Genomic DNA, 22,224 nt, shown 5'->3' on the forward strand with positions numbered 1-22,224 from the left:
AGGTTGAAACACGTTCCTGTGTCTGCAACAGGTGTGGCTTAGGCATTGCTTGCCAAATGCATTTTAAGAACATAATTCTAGCCCATATTTATAACTCTTTTTCCTCCCTCCGATATGTGCACCAGGCAATGGTTTTTGGGACTAGTGTGTTACCAGTTTGTATGTGATATCGTATGTGACACCTTTTAGATACAGATCATGACAACCGTCTGTTAGGTGTGGTGAGTGTGCCTGACAAGAGTTGCTGACACACAGTAGTGAACCACCAGTGGGCCTCTGGGTCGCAACCTTCCTATGTAACATCTGCATTTTAATTGAGTTCTACACAAAGGGCCTGCCTACACTACAGACCTAAGTCGACCTATGTTAGGTCAACTTACAGCCACTGCAGTAATGACTGCAATGGCTGATGTTCACACCACCCTCCTTCTGTCAGCAGTGCGCGTGCTCACCAAGAGTGCTTCCACCAACTGCTGGCTCTCAGCTCCTCGCAGCTCCCCGCCAGAGCCCAGGTCCCTCCCTGGGCTCTCAGCTCCCCGCTCCCAGCTGAGAGCAGAGGGGCAGCCACTTAGGCTTCTCAGGTCCCTAAACAGGGAGCCTCCAGGCAGCAGTCAGGGTGGGATTGGGGAGCTGGGGGGAGCCAGACTCTTGCTGCCTGGCTTTCTTGTCAATTTCACAGTTCTAGCATGGAGACCTGAAATTGACAAGACAGCCATAAGCCTATGTAAGTAATGCAGTGTCTACACAGACAATGTGTCACTCTAACTACACCGTCATAAGCCCTACGCCTCTCATGGAGGTGGAGTTATGTTAGTAGGGCATTTACATTGGCGGGACAAGACTGTGGTGTGTATGCTGACATAATTAGGTCAACAAAAGCTGTTTTATGTCGACCTAACTGTGTAGTGCAGACCAGGCCTAATACCCAGATCCTCAAAGAGATACTGCCATTAATTTCAGTGAGTGTTAGGCACCAAAATAGCTTTTGAGAATTCTACTAGCTGACCCACCCCAGGACTCAGGAAGGAGCAATGTGGTCTTTAGCCCTTAGTTCTTTTCTTAAAAATATTAACACAATATGCTGCACTTCACCTTCACGCCAAACTTCTGCTAAATGCCACAGACCAACAGGTGAATCTCCAGAGTCAAATGATGTCTGTTTAATAACCCCTACAAATGTCTGTCTCTGACAAACAAACTTTGCAGTAGAAGACTGGCAGTCTGTACTGGGGAGGAATCACTAGTTTGTAATGCTCAGATTCCAGACAAGTTCTCAGTCTCCTTTTCCTTTTAAGGAAACATCTGAGTGGGTTTGGGAGTGCAGTCACCAGCAAGCAATAGCAATACTCATTTTAGTCTATTTAGAGGAAACGAGCAGTCATTTCAGTTCATCAAAACACCAGTGATTAATCAGCCAAGCACCCGACTGTTTTTGTTAAGACTTCTTTTTAAAGGTCTGACAGTGGGTATGAAAACACTACCCTAATTAGGGTGACCAGATGTCCCGATTTTATAGGGACAGTCCCGATTTTGGGGGCTTTTTCTTATATAGGCACCTATTACCCCCCACCCTGTCCCGATTTTTTACACTTGTTATCTGTTCACCTTAACCCTAATAATTGTGCTCCAGGATGACTAGGGAAACACACTCAGATGGGAGACTTGCACTGTCATTCATTTTTAGACCTATTAGAAGTAAGTGTGTCAGAGCCCTATGGAAAAGCCTAAACAGATGTGGTGTGAACAGGGCAGCAGAGATGGAGCAGATTGGCAGGGTGCAACAGAGGGGGAGGGGCATACATTGTGTGGAGAACTGTACCTTTAAGAGGCTCTAGCATTCTGTGCAGACACTCATGTTCCACAAGGCTGATGGTTGAGAACTCAGTGACTGAATGAAACAGAGTATGTCAGACTCCTTGGCTTGGCATGAGCACTGACCACCTTGTGTAGCAGCAGGGAGGGCTGCAAGGCAAGGGACGAAGGGCCTTGTGGCTAAGGCAGTGGCCTAGGCTGCAGCGGCCAGGCGGGGTCATTATAATAAATTAGTCCGATGGCCTGAGAATCCTCCCAGTGATCTCTGCTGTGTCAAGCCCCTCACTTCTGGATGAGCTAGTCCAGTGGTTTTCAACCTTTTTTCATTTGTGGACCCCTAAAACATTTGGAACGGAGATGCAGACCCCTTTGGAAATCTCAGACATAATCTGTGGACCCCCGGGGTCTGCGGAGCACAGGTTTGAAAACCACTGAGCTAGAGGATAGATTTTTGAAGAAGATACATCAGCCCTGATATAAAACTGTAAGTGAGAGAGAATCCAGCACAGCCCCTGGGAGTTGTTCCAATGGGTAATTACACTCACTGTTAAAAACTTACACCTTATTTCTAATTTGAATTTGTCTAGCCTCAACTTACCTTGTTACACTGTTATCTGCTAGACTGAAGATCCCTAGACTGTCAGAAATCTTTTCTCCACTAGGTACCGGATGGTCTGTGAGCAAGTCATCCCTTGACCTTGTTAAATTAAATAGATTGAGTTTGTTTATTCTCTCACTGTAAGGTCTGTTTTCTAGACCTGGAATAATTTTTGGAGTTAAATGACTTTTTTAAAAGTTTGGGCACAAGGACTAGACACAGCATTTAGTAAGGATCTTGCTAGTGCAGTATTCAGTAGTGATAACACCACCTCGACTTCTGCTTGGATTGTAGTTGCTTCCTTAGCCATCTCACTGCAGTGGGGCCAGGAGCTCCCACTGCGATGCTGTGGCCACAGGGGTAATGAGGAATCTCAAGTAGGGTTAGAGGGTTGATTTTCCCTCTGTATTTGGCACTAGTGCCACCGCTGCTGGAATCCTGTGTCCTGTTCTGGTGCCCACAATTCAAGGAGGCTGTTGATAAATTGGAGAGGGGCCATGAGAATCATTAAAGAATTATAGGTTTCAGAGTAACAGCCGTGTTAGTCTGTATTCGTAAAAAGAAAAAAGAAAAGGAGTACTTGTGGCACCTTAGAGACTAACCAGTTTATTTGAGCATGAGCTTTCGTGAGCTACAGCTCACTTCATCGGATGCATAGCATATCGTGGAAACTGCAGAAGACATTATATCCAGGATTAGTGCTGGAAATGACCCACCTTGATTATCATGCGCATTATAAAGAGAGGTTTCAAAGAGGGATGGGCTATTACCAGCAGGAGAGTGAGTTTGTATGTGTGTCTGTGTGTGTGTGTGGGGGGGAAGAGTGAGAAAACCTTGATTTGTGCTGGAAATGGCCTTCCTTGATGATCACTTGATGATCACTTTAGATAAGCTGTTAGCAGCAGGACAGTGGGGTGGGAGGAAGTTTTGTTTCATGGTCTCTGTGTGTATATAATGTCTTCTGCAGTTTCCACGATATGCTATGCATCCGATGAAGTGAGCTGTAGCTCACGAAAGCTCCTGCTCAAATAAACTGGTTAGTCTCTAAGGTGCCACAAGTACTCCTTTTCTTTTTTCTTTTTATTAAAGAATTAGAAAACCTGCCTTCGAATGATGGTGCAGGTCTATGTTCAAAACACTGCATTGGAAAGCTGCACTGCTGTAGTGCGTAAGTGAAGAAGCTCCTATGCCGACAGGAGAACTTCTCATCAGCGTAGTTACTCCACCCCCCGAGAGGAGGCAGCTGTGTGGATGGGAGAAGCTCTCCTGCCGACATAGCGCTGTCTACGTGGGGGGTGAGGTCGGCGTAAGTACGTTGCATAGGGGTGGATTTTTCACACCTTGGAGTGATGTGGTTATACCAATATAGGTCTGTAGTGTAGGCCTGGCCAGAGATTCAAGGATCTATTTAGCTTAACACAAAGAAGGTTAAGGGGTGACTGTATCCACATCTCCTATTAGCATTCCTGCGAGCTGTGTATTTAGACCGCTATGTTTCCCTCCCAGAATGACTGACGGATATTTTAGCCACATCAAAGACCTCAGTGTTCACGGATTGTCAGACTACTATTACCAGTTTCCAGAGAGAAAGTTTTTTGCACTGGGCTCTTCTTGCTTCAGCCTGCCACGTTGGCCTCTGAAACCTCCTTCTTCCCCTGTTCCCCAGCTCCCCTCAAGCAAGTCTAATTATCCTCCCCCCTTGGGCGGCTGTGCTTGGCTTTGGACATTAGGGAAGAACAGTCCATTCAGAGAGCTCTGGAAGAAGTGATGTGAAAATCATTTTCGGAGCCATGACTCCAGTGATCTCAGCTTTGCAAGGACAGAGACTTCAGAGCCAGTTTATGCCTCTTGAAAATTGTCTTGCTCTCCCCAGGATGAATTCCTGAGGCTCTGTCATTGCCTGAGCAAAGAAACTCAAGACGATGCTTACTGGAGTCTTTGTGAAGATGAAACTTGTAGCAAACCCACAAACCCGACCCTGCAGTGGGCCCAGGAGTTAAACATGCCCACTGGTATCTGGAGAGATGGGAATGTGATGAAGAACAATGGCAATTAGGTGTTACTGTGCTGGAAGCGATAGGAACTGTTGCTTCTACTGCAGATTTGCTAAGCCTGGACCTGCCCCATGTCCTATTTTGCTCTAAGGCTCTTCAGATTTGGGGGAGACCTATCTCCTACTCTTTCTTTGTGCCGCTCCTAGTGCAGGACATGTTCCATCTCCTTCTCTCCCACATCTTCCTTCACAGCCTCCCTTTCTCCAGGGAGTCCTCATTATTTGCTGCTGCTTAGCCATATGGTGCCAGGCATCCTTGGGTCCCAGGTGTGTCCAGACCATTGCTGTAAGATGCCCTGATTTGAACCTGAAGGAATTGGAGGGGCTCAAGAGTCTCCAGTGTGCCAAGCTGCACTGGCTGAGCTGAGAAAGAAAGAGCTTTCAGAGCAGCTGGCATGTGGAGTGAGCGGCTGGCACTTGCGTAAAGAGCTGAAAACATCAGGGGAGACGGGATTCCTTCTACTTGAGGCAGGAGGGTGAGTGGAACTCCCAGAATGCCAGCTATTACCAGTACCCATCTTCTTGGGTCACAGCAGAGTGTGGGTGGCACACGTTCTTTCTGCCCCCCCCCACCCATGTCCATGAATACTATTATTATTGATTCATATTTCGGTAGTGCCAAGGGCCCCTAGGAGGAGTGGGACCCATTGTGCAGGGCACAGACAAACTGGGACACTTCTTGCCCCAAGACACTCACAAGACAAGACAGGTGAACACAAAGAGACAGACAACCAATGTGCAAATGGCTAACTCTGTCCAACCTGACCCATGAAATCAGAGTATCCTTGGTCATGTAATAGTACAGACTGGGTCATAAAAGTATCTTCCAGCATCATGCCCCATGTGGCTAGGTGGTAGGGCTGTGTAGGGGCTCAGTGGGGATGGGGATGGGTGATATGACTGTGTAGGGGATCAGTGGGGGCAGGGCCAGGTGGTATGGCTGTGTGGGGGCTCAGGGGGGGTGGGGCGGGTGGCATGATGGCTGTGTAGGGGCTCAGTGGGGGTGGGGCTGGTGGCGGCTGTATAGAGGCTCAATGGGGGTGGGGCCGGGTGGTATGGCTGTGTAGGGGCTCAGTGGGGACGGGGACGGGTGGCATGATGGCTGTGTAGGGGCTCAGTGGGGGTGGGGCCAGGGGGCACGATGGCTGTGTAGGGGGTCAGAGGTGGCTTAACCCCACCAGGGAGAGTCCCACACCAAAGTGCAATGAGTGAAGGAGTTTCCACCCACTCAAATACTGTTGTAATAGGAACATAGTGCTGCCCTGGCTATGGCTTCCCTGGGACGACCACGTCTCTGAGACTGCACTGAGCTTGCGCTAACGCTCCCAGCTAGAGGAAGTCCCTGTCCTTGCATGCCTGCCATCTACAGGTGTGATGAGCCTGAGGCTCATCCCCCTTATGGAGCAGGACACAGGAACGCCGCCTGAGCTGTGCAGCTGGGGATAGGCCAGGGCGCTGAGTGATGTCCTATTGTCTGGGGAATACTCGCAATAATGGGGACATAGGGTGGTAGCTAAAGCCAAGGAGGCAGGGTCTCTGCCGAGAGGGATGGGCTGGAGGAGCAGTGGTTCATGGAGGGGTAGCTCATGACTGGGCGGCTGGAGGGGGTGAATGGGGTTGCTGTGCTGTGAAGAAGGGAAGGTGTTTCTTTGGCAAAGGGTGGTGTTGGAGATGGGCCGCTGTTGATAGAGCCAGAGAAGGGGGTTCCTGAAGCAAAAGAGAAGCATTTACTGATGATGGGGCTGGTACCAAGGGGAGCAAAGGGATCATATTGCCATGCAAGTGCCCCTTACTGGGGAGTTGGGACAGGGTCGGTGTACAATGGCTGCAGGAGAACTCTTGAACCTGCTGCTGAGATCCCTGATTTGGAGACAAGAATGAGCCTCATTTGCTTCTGCTTGAAGCAAAGAAAGTGTCTGGCAGCAACCAACACAGATTAGCCATATTTGTTCCAGAGCTGGAGATGTCACCACCTAGATTTCAGAAAGGGGCTCTCGCCTTCGTGAGAGGGGAAATGCCACCACGCAAGGTGAACTCAAGCTGCCTGCTCCCAGCAGCTGCATCCAGAATGAGAAGAAGGAGGAGCTGGACTGTGGGCTGGTGAGGCCCCGAAGCTGCCTCCCCGAGCAGCAAAGCATCTCCTCTCCCAGGTGGGTGGCTGCAGTGGCTAGTTTGCATTCCAGGCTGGAGCACATGGAATTGGCAGGAGGAGCAGCTGCAGGGCTGTTGCTCAGGCTGGTGTATGCCCTTCTGCTGCTTGCTTAGATCTGAGATGGGCAGCCAAGAAGTCTTGAAATGAAATAAACAGAACTCCCATCCCAAATGGCATCTGTTTATGCTACAAGTACAAACAGACTCCAAGGGCAGCTCCACACGCACTTAGAGACAGGCCAGATTGTTCCACAGAAAAACGTCTGTCTTTGTGGAATTCATTTAACCCCAGGTTTGCGAACTGCACATTGCACAGCAGGGAAAGAGTTGGGATGGAACTGAACCTGAGCCAGAGCCAAAGATCTCTGCGGGCAGGGGCGTTCAGAGCTGGGGGTTGGCCCATAATACAGGGGGAACAGCATTGACTGCAAATTTCCACAGAGGTCAATCATCTTTGGACTTGGCTTTTGTGCTGGCCCATTTCCAGGTTCTGGGCTTTGGTTGCAGTTCAGTGCCAGCAGCTCGGGAGTTCCCTGCAGCTGAGACCACTATTAGCAGGTTCCTACATCAGAGCAAAACAGAGCCCTGTTTCTTCTCCTTTCCCCTACGCCTCAAGGGGCCCGCGGTGATGGTGCTGCCTCTGCCAACACCTCCATGCCGCTCTGTTCAGAAACAATCTGTGGTGTTGCCGAGTCCTCTGGGGCATGCTTTCCTGCCCTCTTGCAGGGCTGAGCCCTGCTGGCCAGAGCAGCAGGGGGACCCAGGTTAATTCATATAGTTAAAGCTCTGAGCCCAGCTGAGCACCTATCGGGGGAGTGGGGCGGCTCCCTGTTAGCTATAGTGCAAGGCAATGTTCCCCTTTGCTTGTCTTCAGACAGAAAACCTTTCCCACTTCCCCAGTAGGCTCAGCCCACTCTGTTCCCTTCTGAACTCCTAGGGGAGGCAGAAACTCTCCCAGGATCAATGAGTGACACACAGATCTGATCCCACCCCTCATAAGCTACGTAGTGCACAAAGTCAAAACCATACTAACTGCAGAGGATCCCAAGGAGCAGTCCCTCTGCACTTCACGAACCACAGAAGTGTGCAATGGGGGTTAAACTAACAGGCCTCAGACCCAGAATTCACAGGAGGATTTTAATTCGCTCAAGAAACAAACAACCCAAGCCATCACTCCAAATGTGCTCTCCAAGTGACAGATGCTGGGATGCTGTGCAAGCTCCGAGCGGTCTGGTCATGGGGTGGAACAGCTGCCCTGTATGTTTGCTTTGAGTGGACTGGCTGTGTTGTGTCTCTGTGAGGCACATAAAGAATAGGAGACAAATCCCAAGCCACAAGAAAATAAACACACCAGGAGAAGTTATTTGAGTCAAATGGAGATCCTCCAGGATGTGGAAATCTAACCCTCACAAAGCCAATGAAAAGGAGCCTAAACAACAGCAGGATATTTGTACAAGGAAATAGGGAGGCTAAGATGGGTTTTGAAGAGCACAAAAATATAAACACAAACTACAAGAAATTCTTTAAGTGTGTCAGAAGCAGGAAGCCTGCAAAAATACCAGCGTGTCTGCTGAATCACCAGGGTTTAAAAGGACTAGGAACAACTAAGGAAGATAAGGACATTGGTGAGAAGCAGCATGATTTCTTTGCATCAGTCTTCCCCATGGAGGAAGTTCAGGAGATTCCTACTACAAACACACTCTTTCCTGGTAATAAAGATGAGGTACTATCAGAGAATGAGGTGTCAGAAGAAGACAGGCTCAGAAAAAATAGATACATTCAAAAGCGATATGGCATCCTCATGTTACAGCTCTATTTGAGCTACCCAGCTGGACATGTCCCAGACAGCTGCGGGGAGCCTCCTATTTAATCCGATGTTCCTTTAGCTTGCTGGGGCTGGACACTGCTAGGCCCTGTTCTAGGCATGCACTCCAGCATGGAAGCTTGGAGGGTAACTCATGTTGTATTGAGATTTAGAAACATTTATAAAAGGTTCTAAAGGCAATCTGAGGAATTACAGACCAATAAGCCTTACATCTGTACCTGGTAAATTGGTTGAAATTATGATCAAACATAGAATAATAAAATTGTAAGATCATGCTACATATAAGATCTAAACAGCTCTGCATCCTTTCTGCTAAGGAAAACCATGTTTTGCTAATCTATTAGAAACTTGGAAATGGTCAGTAAAGTAATGGATAAAGGAGAACTGGTTGACAATTTAAACTTTCAAAGGCCTTTGACAAGGTCCTACACAAAAGGCAACTAAAGAAGCTAGCTAGTCATGCAATGAAAGGCGAAGTATTGTCATGGATCAAAACAAAGAATAGAACTAACTGACCAATTTGCATTCTGACAAAAAGTGAACAGTGAGGGCCTGACGTTCTGTACTAGGCCCTATCTTGTTCGCTATTTTTATTAACGAGCTGGAAAGGGGCATGAGCAGTGAGGCAGCAAAATCTGAAGATGACACAGAATTCTTTAAGTTAATCAGGATCACAGAGAACTGTGAGGAACATCAAAGAGACCTAACAAGCTTGGGGAATGGGCAACACAATGGCAAATGAATTTCAGTGTCCATAAACGCAAAGTAATGCCCATCGTAGCGGAAAATGTGAAGTACTCGTGCACCTTACAAGCTGCTACTCTAACTGTATCATGTCAGGAATAGGACCTGGATGTCATTGCAGAAGCTCAGTGAGTCTTTGGCTCAACGTCCATCTGTCATCAAAGAAGCAAACACGATGTTCATAATGTCATTGTAGAAATCAAAGTTGCTGCCTCATCTGGATACTGTGTGCAGCACTGGTCTCTCCATCTCCAACAGGATATTGCAGAAGCAGAGGTCATCCAGAGAAGGGCAGCAAGAATGATCAAGGGCCTGGAAAAATTCTCCTATGAAGAAAGATTGAAAAGTTTGCGATTGTTTCATAAGAAAGGCGATAGGGATAGGAAAAATTGATTAGCCTAGAGAAGGGAGATGGAGAGCTTCTTTTGTCCTTTCTCATAACAGAAGAACAAGGGGACACAATTAAAATGAAAGGTGGGAAATTCAAAACTGATAATAGGAAATATATTTTCACACCATTTGTAATTAGACTGTGGAACTCACTGCCACATGAATTAGTCAAATCAAGAATGTATAGATTCATAGGTTCCAGGCCAGAAGGGACCATTGTGATAATCTAGTCTAATTTCTTGTATAATACAGGCCATAGAACTTCCACAAAATAATTCCTAGAACAGATATTTTAGAAAAATATCCAATCTTGATTTAAAAATTGCCAGTGATGGAGAATCCACCACAACATTTAGTAAATTGTTCTATTGGTCAATTACTTTCAGTGTTAAAAATGTATGTCCTATTTCCCATCTGAATGTGTCTAGCTTCAACTTCCAGCCATTGAATCATGCAGCTTTCTCTGCTAGACTGAAAAGCCCATTGCTAAATATTTGTTGTCGATGTAGCTACTTATAGACTGAAATCAAGTCACATCTTAACCTTCTTTTTGTTAAGTTATATAGACTGAGCTCCTTTTCTAATCTTTCAATAATTCCTGTGACTCTTCAATTTATCAATTCTTCTTGAATTATGGACACCTGAACTGGACACAGTATTCCAGCAGCATTTAGCAAACACAGAGGTAAAATAATCTCTCTACTCCTACTGGAGATTCCCCTGTTTGGGCATTAGCCCTTTTGGCCACAGCATTGCACTGGGAGCTCACGTTCAGATGGATTATCCACCGGGACCCCCAATCTTTTTCAGAATCACTGCTTCCTGGGATAGAATCCCCCACCCTGTAAGTATGGCCTAAGTTTGTTATTCCTAGATGGATACATTTGCATTTAGCCGTATTAAAATGCAGTGTTTGCTTGCACACAGTTTACCAAGTGATCCAAGATCACTATGAATCAGTGACCTGCCCTGTCCGTTATTCACCACTCCTCCAATTTTTGTGTCATCTGCAAACTTTAGCAGTGATGATTTTATGTTTTCTTCCAGGTCATTGATAAAAATGTTTAAAAGGGCTAAGAACCAATCCCTGTGGGACCCCACTGGAAACACACCTGCTCAATGATGATTCCCCATTTACCGTTACATTTTGAGATCAATCTTTAGCCAGATTTTAATCCATTTAATGTGTGTCAGGTTAATTTGATATCATTCTAGTTTTGTAATCAAAATGTGGTACGATTCCAAATCAAACGCCTTACAGAAGTCTAAGTAAATTACATCAACACTAAATTACATCAGCACTATTATTATCAACCAAACTTGTCATCTCCTCAAAACAAGATAGTTTGGCAGGATCTATTTCTATAAATCCATGTTGTTTGGCATTAATTATAGTTAGAACCCTCTGGCATTTGGGGCAGCGACGAAGCTCCTCCACTCCTGTCTCTTTCTGGCAAATCTGTCAATGGTTCCCCAGCTGTGCCCCAGGATTTTTAGCTCCACTTCCACAGCTCTTCACCAGGTTGTTTTTAAGCGGCCTCATTTTCGCTTGCCTTCAGGTGTCCATCTGATTGCCACTCTGGTGATGGAATCAGTTTCCATTCGAAGCACGTGGCCAATCCATCTCCAGCGCCTCCTGGCAACGGTGGTGCTCATATCTTCTTGGCTGCACTGTGTGAATAGATCCTGGTTTGAGATTGTTCTGGGCCAAAAGATAGGGAGGATTTTTCTGAGGCAGGTTGTGTGGAATGAAGACAGTTTGGACTTGTCATACTTTCTCATTCCCCAGCATTCTGCACTATATAGTATAAACGCAGCTCTGATAAATCTTGAGTTTGGTTTTGGTGTTGTATTTTGATGATTTCCAGACTGTATTTAAGCTTCTGAAGGTGTTCCTGGCTTTACTGATTCTGTTACGGATGTCCTGGCTTGTTCCGCCATCCTGGCTGATGGTGCTGCCCAAGTATATGACTGTTTTCTACATTGGTGAGAATGTGATCCTCTAGCCATACTGGTGATGGTGAGATAATATTAAGGGTCACGATATCTGTCTTATTACGGTTGATTTTCAGTCCGATTTGCTGGCTGAATGTATTGAGTCAGGTTGTTTTTTCTTGCATATGGTGTTGGGTATGTGTTAGGAGAGTGAGATGATCTGCAAAGTCCAGGTCTTCAAGGAATGAGAAGGGTGTCCATCTGATGCCTCTTGGCATGTCTTCTGTTGTACACCACATTATCCAGTCGATGGCAATGTTGAAGAGGACTGCAGACATGACACACCCCTGACGTACTCCTGTTTTGACTTCAAAACAGCTCACTTTGATCAACACTGCATATAAAGTTGGAATAGAAGCTTTTGATTATGTTGATTATATGGAGGGGGATTTCATATGCCTGCAGAATACGCCATACGCTGGTCCTCTGAATGCTATCAAAAGTCTTCTCAAAGTCTATGAAGTTTATGTAGAGTTGCCATTGCCATTCTGAGCATTATTCTATTATGTTTTGTAGAGTGAAGATCTGGTCTGTCCATCCACGCCCTTTCCAAAAACCGGCTTGCTCTTTTCTGAGAATGCTATCAACTGCCTCTGATATACACTGGACGATGAACTTACACAATACCTTGTGTACACAATACCTTGCTTGGCACAAATTAAAGTGTGATGCCATGCCAGTTATTACAATCGCTGAGAGCATCTTTCTATGGTATCTTCACTATAACCCCATTGTTCCACTCATCTGGCACTTTTTCCCTTTCCCATACTGATGGGAATAGAGGGGCCAGGATAGATGCTGCTAACTCAGGATTTACATTGAACAATTCTGCATTCAAGTTGTCCTTGCCAGAAGCTCTCCAATTTTTTAAGGATTTGGTGGCGTGGATGATCTCTTCCTTAGTTGGAGTGTCTGTGTTGATATCAAGATCTTCTTCTGCCTTCCAGATGTTTGCTTCCTCTTTAGGTGGCTCCCTGTTCAGCAATTCTTTGAAGTGCTCTGTCCAGCATATTTCTTGTTCTTTTTCTGTTGTCAGTGGATGGCCTTGTTTGTCCCTGTTATGTGTGTTTCTTGGTGTCTGCCATTTGCACTGATAAGTACCGTCTTTTTTTAGACAGTTCCTTGTTCACCACAAGTAGCTTCATCTTCTGCTTGTGCTGCCAGATTATCAGTATCATGTTGTTTGTCCGCTCTCACAAGGTGTTTGCCCTCTCGGTGTGCCTTGCTGTACTGCTTGTGGTATTTGTCCTTTAGCTTCTGGGATTTTGTGTCTAAAACTTTTTTCTTCAGAGCTCATCTGCTTTCTATGGCATTCCATATGCTGGGTGTAATCCACTCCTTCCTTTTCTTCTGCTTGTAGCCTAGACAGGCTTCACTGCTCTGTTTATAGATTTTTATTACTTTGTCCCACTTCTTGTTGATCCCCTCATCTGTGTTCCCCTCCTCTTCATCGTCTGCAAGTGCCTGAAACCTGTTCTTTAACTGCAGAACGAAGGTTTTCTGTATTTCAGGGACTTTTGCTTGCTAACGTGATAACATCTATGTCCCTTGTTTGGTGGACCCACGCTTCTCAGTTTTAGCTTGATGGAGGCTGTCACAAGGTGGTGGTCGCTGCCAACATCTGCTCCCCTTCTCACTTTCACATCTGTCAGTGAGCGTCGCCTTTTGCCATCATATGGTCAATCTGGTTCTTATCTCTGCCATTTGGAGAACACCATGTCGTCTTGTGAATTTCACGATGTTGAAATAGGGTTCCACCGATGACTGGGTCGATCATATTGCAGAGATCAACAAGTCTCTCTCCGTTTTCATTCACGCTGCCACACCCATGTCTTCCCATTGTTCTGGCATTGTTTGTGTTGTCCTTACCAAACTTGGCATTCAGGTCTTCCATGATGATAGTTAGGTTGTGGCATGGTACTCTCTCTAACTCCACCTGTAGTCTAAGGTAGAATTTGTCCTTCGCTTCTTCATCACCGTCATTTCTTGGAGTATAGCTCTGGATCAGGGTGATATTATTGTTTTTCCCTTTCAGTCTGGCTCTCATAAATCTGCTGCTGATGGACTTCCATTCAAGCAGGGACCGTTCCACTCCCTTCTTCAAAAGGGTAACAACATCCTCATGATGTTGTCCATCATCCCGTGGAGAATACAGCAAAGTTTCTCCCAAGGCTATTGTTAGTCTTCCTGATCCCATCCACCTGCTCACTGACACCCAGGATGTGTAAACTGTTGTGTCTCATCTCTGCTGTGACTTGAGCTAGCTTCCCTGTCTTGTACATTGCCTGTACGTTCAGAAAAAAAAGTTTGGTTTTTTTCTTGATGTTGAGCACTTCAGTCTTCTTGCCAGTGGCTTCCATTAATTAATTATAGGTTTCAGAGTAGCAGTCGTGTTAGTCTGTATCAGCAAAAACAACAAAGAGTACTTGTGGCACCTTAGAGATTAACATTTGAGCATAAGCTTTCATGGGCTACAGCCCACTTCAACAGATGCGAAGAATGAAACATACAGTAAGAAGATATTTATACATACAGAGCACATGAAAAGGTGGAAGTACCCATACCAACTGTAAGAGGCTAATTAATTAAGAGGCACTATTATCAGCAGGGGAAAAAAAATTTTTGAAGTGATAATCAAGATGGCCCATTTCGGACAGTTGACATGAAGGTGTGAGGATACTTAACATGGGGAAATAGATTCAATTAGTGTAATGACCGAGCCATTCCCAGTCTCTGTTCAAACCTAAGTTAATGGTATCTAGTTTGCATATTAATTCAAATTACTATATGTTCCATTCTATGCATCCGATGAAGTGGGTTTTAGCCCACGAAAACTTATGCTCAAATAAATTTCTTAGTCTCTAAGGTGCCACAAGTATTCCTGTTCTTTTTATTAATTAATTATATTACCCTCCTTTAAATATTTATTAATCGAGTCCCATTTCAGCCACTCCTTTATTTTGTCAATTTCTAACAAGTAGGGATTAGGATGAGACTGTCATGGGGGATGCATATTAATCCCAGATCTGCTACTGGAGTTTTTTCTGCACCTTTCTCTGAAGCATCTGGTGCTGACCATTGTCCAAGACAGGGTACTGGGTGAGATGGAACTTGGGTCTGATCTAGTCTGGCAAGTCTTCTGTTCTTTTCATGAGCTACCAACATACTGCATGCATCATACAATGCCTGATTGGTGTGTTTGGATGTGTATTGTAGACTGTGGGGACCCAGATTAATACAGAGAGTTATTAATCTACCTTTGAAAACCATGAATAGCAACAGAATTTAGAACTGTTTTGCATTAAGCAGCACTGACATTATAGTAAATAACAGAAACAGAATGCTACCCAGTTACTCTGTTATGTTTGCTAGACAATTACGGGACTTTGTTACCAGGGTCCTAGTGGGGAGCCAGGTGTGGTCATTCAACTAGGGTGAACTGCAAAGAATGGGGCAGACAATCCCCATAAAGCTGGTGGATATTCCAATACTTAGATTTACCAAGCCAGCATAAAACAGCTTCTTTATTACCTCACTGGTAACTCAGAAGTCCAAACAACACAGTTCCTTTAAAGTCAGGGCCATCCCTAGCTATTTTGGTGCCCTATGCAGCCTCCCCCCCCACCCCCCCGTGGGGGGCCTGTGTGGGGCCCCAGATCTCCACGGGGGGGGAGGGGGGGCCTGGCCCCAGGCCCCCGTGGAGGATGGGGGCTGCCACTTCCTGCGGGAAGTGGAATGACCTGGCCCCAGCCTGCTCCGCTCCCCTGGCTCCCAGCCAGGCTGCTGGCAAGTGCTGGGGAGCGGTTCCTCCCTGCCCCCCACGTCTGGGAGCCAGGGGAGCAGAGCAGGCTGGGGACAGGTCGCTCCACTTACCGCCGCTGGTGAGTGCAGGGTCAGGCCTGGCTGCAATCTCCAGGGGAGTGGGGGCCAGGCTGGGGCGGGAAAGAGGCAGGGCTGGGGCAGAGCAGGGGCAGGGGCCTGGGGAAAAGCCGGAGCAGGGGCTGGAGCAGCACACAAATTTCCTGGTGCCCCAAATTTCCTGATGCCCTACGCAGCTGCGTGCTTTGCATATGGGTAAGGACGGCCCTCCTTAAAGTGATCAATTTTGAAGCACTTAGAGGAAAGGAAAGTGATCAGGAACAATCAGCATGGATTCACCAAGGGCAAGTCATGCCTGACTAATCTAATTGCCTTCTATGATGAGATAACTGGCTCTGTGGATGAGGGGAAGGCAGTGGACGTGTTATTCCTTGACTTTAGCAAAGCTTTTGACTCAGTCTCCCACAGTATTCTTGCCCGCAAGTTAAAGAAGTATGGGCTGGATGAATGGACTATAAGGTGGATAGAAAGCTGGCTAGATCGTCAGGCTCAACGGGTAGTGATCAATGGCTCCATGTCTAGTTGGCAGCCGGTATCAAGCGGAGTGCCCCAACAGTCAGTCCTGGGGCCGGTTTTGTTCAATATCTTCATTTATGATCTGGAGGATGGTGTGGATTGCACCCTCAGCAAGTTTGCAGATGACACTAAACTGGGAGGAGAGGTAGATACGCTGGAGGGGAGGGATAGGATACAGAGGGACCTAGACAAATTAGAGGATTGGGCCAAAAGAAATCTGATGAGGTTCAACACGGACAAGTGCAGAGTCCTGCACTTAGGACGGAAGAATCCAATGCACCGCTACAGACTAGGGACCGAATGGCTAGGCAGCAGTTCTGCAGAATAGGACCTATGGGTTACAGTGGACGAGAAGCTGGATATGAGTCAACAGTGTGCCCTTGTTGCCAAGAAGGCTAACGGCATTTTGGACTGTATAAGTAGGGGCATTACCAGCAGATTGAGGGACATGATCATTCCCCTCTGTTTGACATTGGTGAGGCCTCATCTGGAGTACTGTGTCCAGTTTTGGGCCCCACACTACAAGAAGGATGTGGAAAAGTTGGAAAGCATCCGGCGGAGGGCAACAAAAATGATTAGGGAACTGGAGCACATGACTTATAAGGAGAGACTGAGGGAACTGGGATTGTTTAGTCTGCGGAAGAGAAGAATGAGGGGGGATTTGATAGCTGCTTTCAACTACCTGAAAGGGGGTTCCAAAGAGGATGGATCTAGACTGTTCTCAGTGGTAGCAGATGACAGAACAAGGAGTAATGGTCTCAAGTTGCAGTGGGGGAGGTTTAGGTTGGATATTAGGAAAAACTTTTTCACTAGGAGGGTGGTGAAGCACTGGAATGGGTTACCTACGGAGGTGGTGGAATCTCCTTCCTTTGAGGTTTTTAAGATCAGGTTTGACAAAGCCCTGTCTGGGATGATTTAGTTGCGGATTGGTCCTGCTTTGAGCAGGGGGTTGGTCTAGATGACCTCCTGAGGTCCCTTCCAACCCTGATATTCTATGAGTCTATGATTCTATGATCCAGCCTCAGGCCTCCATCCAGTTATCCATGTCAAATATGATGAAAATTTCTGTAAATCTTATTTCATCGTATAAAAGAAAAGGTTTTGCCAATCCCAAAGGATCTGACACATCACCTCCCAGGTTAATGAATGTTTCAGACCTTACCCAAGTACACGCTACAGCCAATTCTTATTAACTAAAATCTAAAGGTTTATTTATAAAAAGAAAGAAAGAAAGGTGAGAGTTAAAACTGGTTAAATGGAATCAATGACATACAGTGATGGCAAAGTTCTTGGCTCAGGCTTGTAGCAGTGATAAAATAAACTGCAGGTTCAAATCAAGTCTCTGGAGTACATCCGCAGCTTGGACGGGTCATTCAGTCCATTGTTCAGAGCTTCAATTTGTAGCGAAGCTCCTCCAGAGGTAAGACGCAGGATTGAAGACCCAATGGAGGTGTTTCCAGGGCCTTTTATAGCTTTTGCCATGTGGAGGGCATCCCATTGTTCTTACTGTGGAAAATTACAGCAGCAAGATGGCGTTTGGATGGCAAGTCCCATGTCCAGGCATGTCACCTAGTCACAGCAGGACATTCCGTTCAGTGCAGAGGGCATCTCCCAGGGTCCATTGTCAGTTCAATGTTCTCTCGATGGGCCACTCCATTTGAATAGTCCCGCCAGGATGTGCTGACTAATTACTTTGTGGGTGTTCCCCCAGGAACAAACATTTGAAATCCAGGTATAGAGCCAATACTTATTACTTCACGTACAAAAATGATACATGCATACAGATAGAATAATCATAACCAGCAAATCTTAACCTTTTCATAGACACCTCACTCGACAACCTTTGTACAATATTTGCTGGAAATATATAACAGTGGTCGCAACAATGATCTATATGGTTATATTTTAATCAGATAATGTCACAGAGTTGTATCTAATAGTTTGTTGTTTCTTTCTCTAATTTTCTTTCTCATTAGGAAGGGATGCCAGCAGAGAGGAAGAAAGACCCCAGGAATCTGGAAGGAAAGGGCAAGGAAGCTCGTTCCCAAGACCTTGTCAGGAAACGAGACTTTGATCTGGGAAAAGAATGTAACAAAGGAGAATGTGCTCAGAGAACAAGATACAAAGAGAAGGAAGAACTAGAGAGTAAATGCAATGAGAAACCCAAAGGAGAAAAGGCCCCCAAGGACAAAGACAAGGCCATGGACAAAAAATTCATAGGAAAGGACAGAAAGGAAGAAGAGAAGACTGCAGCACCAAAGAAAGAGCTAGGAAAGGACAGAAAGGAAGAAGAGAAGACTGCAGCACCAAAGAAGGAGCTAGGAAAGGACAGAAAGGAAGAAGAGAAGACTGCAGCACCAAAGAAAGAGCTAGGAAGAAATAGAAAAGGAGAAGAAAAGAGAGAAAAGGAGAGTAAAGAAGAAGAAAGGTGTTCAGCTTTAAAGAAATACTCAAAGGTTGATGGTAAGGAGAAATCACTTACAGACTCCAAAGGAGTCACTGAGGAAAAGCCTCCTCTGTCACCAGAGACAGGGCCTAAACAGATCCCAGAAAACAGCCCCTCAAAACCTGTGGATAGCCCCCCAAGCCAGACCAAGGAAGAGGAAGAAGCAGCTTCCAGTATCTTTGATGAGCCCTTAGAAAGAGTGAAGAATAATGACCCAGAGATGATGGAAGTCAATGTCAATAACTCCGACTGCATCACCAGTGAAATCCTGGTGCGCTTCACAGAGGCCTTGGAATTTAACACCGTGGTCAAAGTGTTTTCACTGGCCAATACCCATGCTGATGACCATGTCGCATTTGCCATCGCCATTATGTTGAAGTCAAACAAGACACTAACTAGCATCAATCTGGACTCTAACCACATCACGGGTAAAGGGATCCTGGCCATCTTCCGTGCGCTGCTGCAGAACAACACCCTGACAGAGCTGCGTTTCCATAACCAGAGACACATCTGCGGGGGGAAGACGGAGATGGAGATAGCCAAGCTGCTGAAGGAGAACACCACCCTCCTGAAGCTGGGCTATCATTTTGAGCTGGCAGGTCCCCGCATGACAGTCACAAACCTGCTGAGTAGGAACATGGACAAGCAGAGGCAGAAACGCCTGCAGGAGCAGAAGCAGGTTCAGGAACGTAGCGAGAAGAAGGATCTGCTAGAGGTGCCAAAGGCAGGCGGCTTGCTAAAGGGGTCCCCCAAGCCTTCACCACAGTCATCCCCAAAATCTTCCCCGTGGTCTTCCCCTAAAAGTTCTCCTAAGAAGGGTGGGCCTCCGGCTGCACCTCCCCCACCCCCACCTCCACTAGCCCCACCCCTGATCAATGAAAATATAAGGAATTCTCTCTCTCCAGCCACCCAGAGGAAGATGGTGGAGAAGGCACTTCCTGCTCAGGAGAAGAACTCAAGGGACCAGCTGTTGGCGGCCATTCGATCCAGCAATGTCAAACAGCTAAAGAAGGCAAGTGAGGGGCCGAGGAGCTGGGATCTCCACAGAACATTACCAGGTTCATTGGGTGACCCAAGATTTCAGGTCTAGCTTTAGATTCCTTCCCCCCCACTCCCCCTACCCCCACCCCACTGTTTGAGTCCAAGCACATTTGGACACCACGTTCATGTCACCCAAGTACTGAATATGGGAGGCTTAACCTGCTTTGGAGAGTCTCCGTGTGCCAGCCAATCGGAACCAGCCTCTGGGACGGAATTCTGGCACGTTAGTCAGTTCCCGAGATCCTCTCGCCGTTTGCCTCGGCAAAGCCCAGTAACCCCAAAGCAACTGGCTGAAGGCTCCAGAGCAGTTTGGCTATATTCTTTCCAGCAGCCAAATTCTGGTCCCACCCCATTTAAGTCAATGGCCAGTTGCTGGGGGACTTGGCTTCAGATGAGCTCAAGAGCCTGAAACCTCCAGTGAGTCACCGGCCGACAGTGGGTGAGCCCAGATTCCCCAGGCCCACGGGCACTGAGTCTCTGGGGCGTCTCCACACTCTGAGCTTGAGGATTTTCTCCAACTTCTCCCTCAATAACCCAGCCACAGATAACTGGGCATGTGCTCAGTGTAGTACCCAGAGGCATGTGCCATGGGACCCAGCTGAGGCCTCCCAGGTGTTAGTGGGGTGAACATCTTTTTTGCCATCTCAGCCCAGTGCTGTTGTCTGAGCTCAGATGGTACACCACAGGCTCTGGCTGGCTCAGTGAGGACAGAGATCTCTTGCTAGTGTCAAGTGTAAAGGCTGGTGACTCAGGTGAATGGTAATGGGGTGCCCTGTCTCTCAGTAAAGGCTTGGGGAATTGCAGGCCCTACCTGAGTTGCCCATATTGCAGCTGGTTTTCTGGCATCAGCGAGAGGCACAGACTGAACGGCCCATGGAGACCGAACTCCCCTCGACCCTCTAGAGCTGGGTCAGGGGACAGAGGCCTGAGCTGCTGCTGCTGCCTGCCCACTGGAGAGAGAGTCACTCCTCATGGCTACTTATGCAACACCTGGCTCACTCAATTCATTTAAAAATAAACAAGCCCAACCTGTTCCAGTAACCCCCTGGTTCCAGTCCTGTGCCGAAGGGTAACCGACCCTTTTATCTTGGCAGGTGGAGGTCCCAAAATTATTGCAATAGGATATGGAAGCTGGATCTCCCGCATGGATGAGACCTGTGGCAGAAAATAGGACGTTTGCCTTTCTCATGACTGTTTACATGACCAGTCCTTGGGGACTCTGCAGTGTCCACCTGCCTGCCCCAGAGCTGGAGGAGCAGTGTTCTCTGTGGGGTCCAACTAAGGGGGGCAGCCCTGAGAAGGGCCCTGGGGTCATTGGATGCAGCGTGTGCGGCAGACCTGGTATTCATTTTTACATTCTTTAAAATCTTAAAGCTCTTTCTTTTAGCCAGCACCAGCATGCGACGTGCCAGTGCAAGATGGGGGCAGGGTTGCAGGAATGGGGGGAGGGTGTTTGTTCCTATTTCTGCTGACAGAGTTTGGAGCATGAGGTAGTTACCAAGTGCAGCAGATGCAGGATGGATGTCCCTGAATGTCTGGGTCCACATCTCCAGAACTGCGTGGCTCTGCCAATACAGAACAGCACACAGACAGCGACCTGAACCCCCAAAAGCCTTGCTTTGCTCTCGGCTTGGAGTCTGTCGGGGAGAACTGGCAGCGGGACATTGTCTGGAGTGACACAGAGCCAAACTCAGGAGAATGCTTGGGGCAGAAACAATTTGCCACCTCTCTGCAGGTTCAGGATCTCCAGTGCCCTGAAAAGGAAAAGGGAGCGTACGGTGCACGGGGAGAGATGCTGACTGCCACAGACAGTTAGTATTGGCTGAATGTGTTGGGGGGCTGGGGAGATGCACCTGATGCTGATATTTTGTGCAAAGAAATAACTGAAGTTTACAGAGGGCTGGCCCAGGGATGTCACCTCCCCCCAGTATCGTCAGAGCTCAGTGCAGCCACTGTCTAGTGCCATGCTTTACATGACTGATCCTGCTGTCACTGTGCTTCTGCCCTTAGTGCTGGACACCACGGGACGTGGCTTCGGGACTGGCAAACAGAAAGCAGGGTTTTGCTGAGAGAACACTGCTTCTGGTTTTCAGACCCAGCTGTCCACGAGGGAGGCACTGGGCAGGATGTGCTTGGCCTGCAGGCTGTAGCCCAGCAAGCCCAGATCCCTCACGTTGCGTGTGACATGTGTGTGCTCTAGCTCAGCTTGTCGATGGCCTTGGGGCTGTGTGCGCCCCACACCCCTGCCCCTCAGCCCAGCGCAAGGCAGGGCAGGGTCAGAGGGGGCGCTAGCACAGGTACCTCAGTGGCAGCCCAGCCCGGCTGGCGCACGCTCTGCTTTTCTCGGGGGCACAGGCCACTGGATTGTCTCGCGACTGGCTTCACAGGCGGTACCTGGAACTCCCAGGCTTTAGCACAGGAATGGCCGCAGCTGCAGTGCTGCTTCCCACGGGCCCCTGCCCCCGACGAGATCGCCCAGGGTTAGTGCTCACAGTGGCCTGTTGGGCACCTCAGCCCAGGTGTGTGGGGATGAGGGGCCCGTGCAGCAAGGGGGGGGGGGCTGTGCTGGTGGAGCAGAAGCAGGGGAGTCTGCACCACTAGAGCGAGGGGGGCGGGTCTGTGCCAGAGGAGGGGGGTTGCACCTGAGGAGCGGGGGAGGGTCTGTGCCAGAGGAGGGGGGTTGCACCTGAGGAGCGGGGGAGGGTCTGTGTCAGAGGAGGGGGGTTGCACCTGAGGAGCGGGGGAGGGTCTGTGCCAGAGGAGGGGGGGTTGCA

At 47.7% G+C, this 22,224-nt stretch overlaps 1 protein-coding gene across 1 annotated transcript in view; it reads left to right on the forward strand.

The window, feature by feature from the left end:
• Positions 1-21,901, forward strand: part of LMOD1 (leiomodin 1) — a 49,297-nt gene extending 27,396 nt beyond the window's left edge. Inside the window, exons 2-3 of the mRNA XM_074935834.1 lie at positions 17,940-19,421; positions 20,545-21,901. Coding sequence (XP_074791935.1) covers positions 17,940-19,421; positions 20,545-20,571 — 1,509 coding nt within the window. The 3' untranslated portion in view covers positions 20,572-21,901. The remainder of the gene's footprint in view (positions 1-17,939; positions 19,422-20,544) is intronic.
• The last annotated feature ends 323 nt before the right edge of the window (positions 21,902-22,224 follow it).

This window comes from Natator depressus, chromosome 21, assembly GCF_965152275.1.
Source record: "Natator depressus isolate rNatDep1 chromosome 21, rNatDep2.hap1, whole genome shotgun sequence".
Lineage (NCBI taxonomy): Eukaryota > Metazoa > Chordata > Testudines > Cheloniidae > Natator > Natator depressus.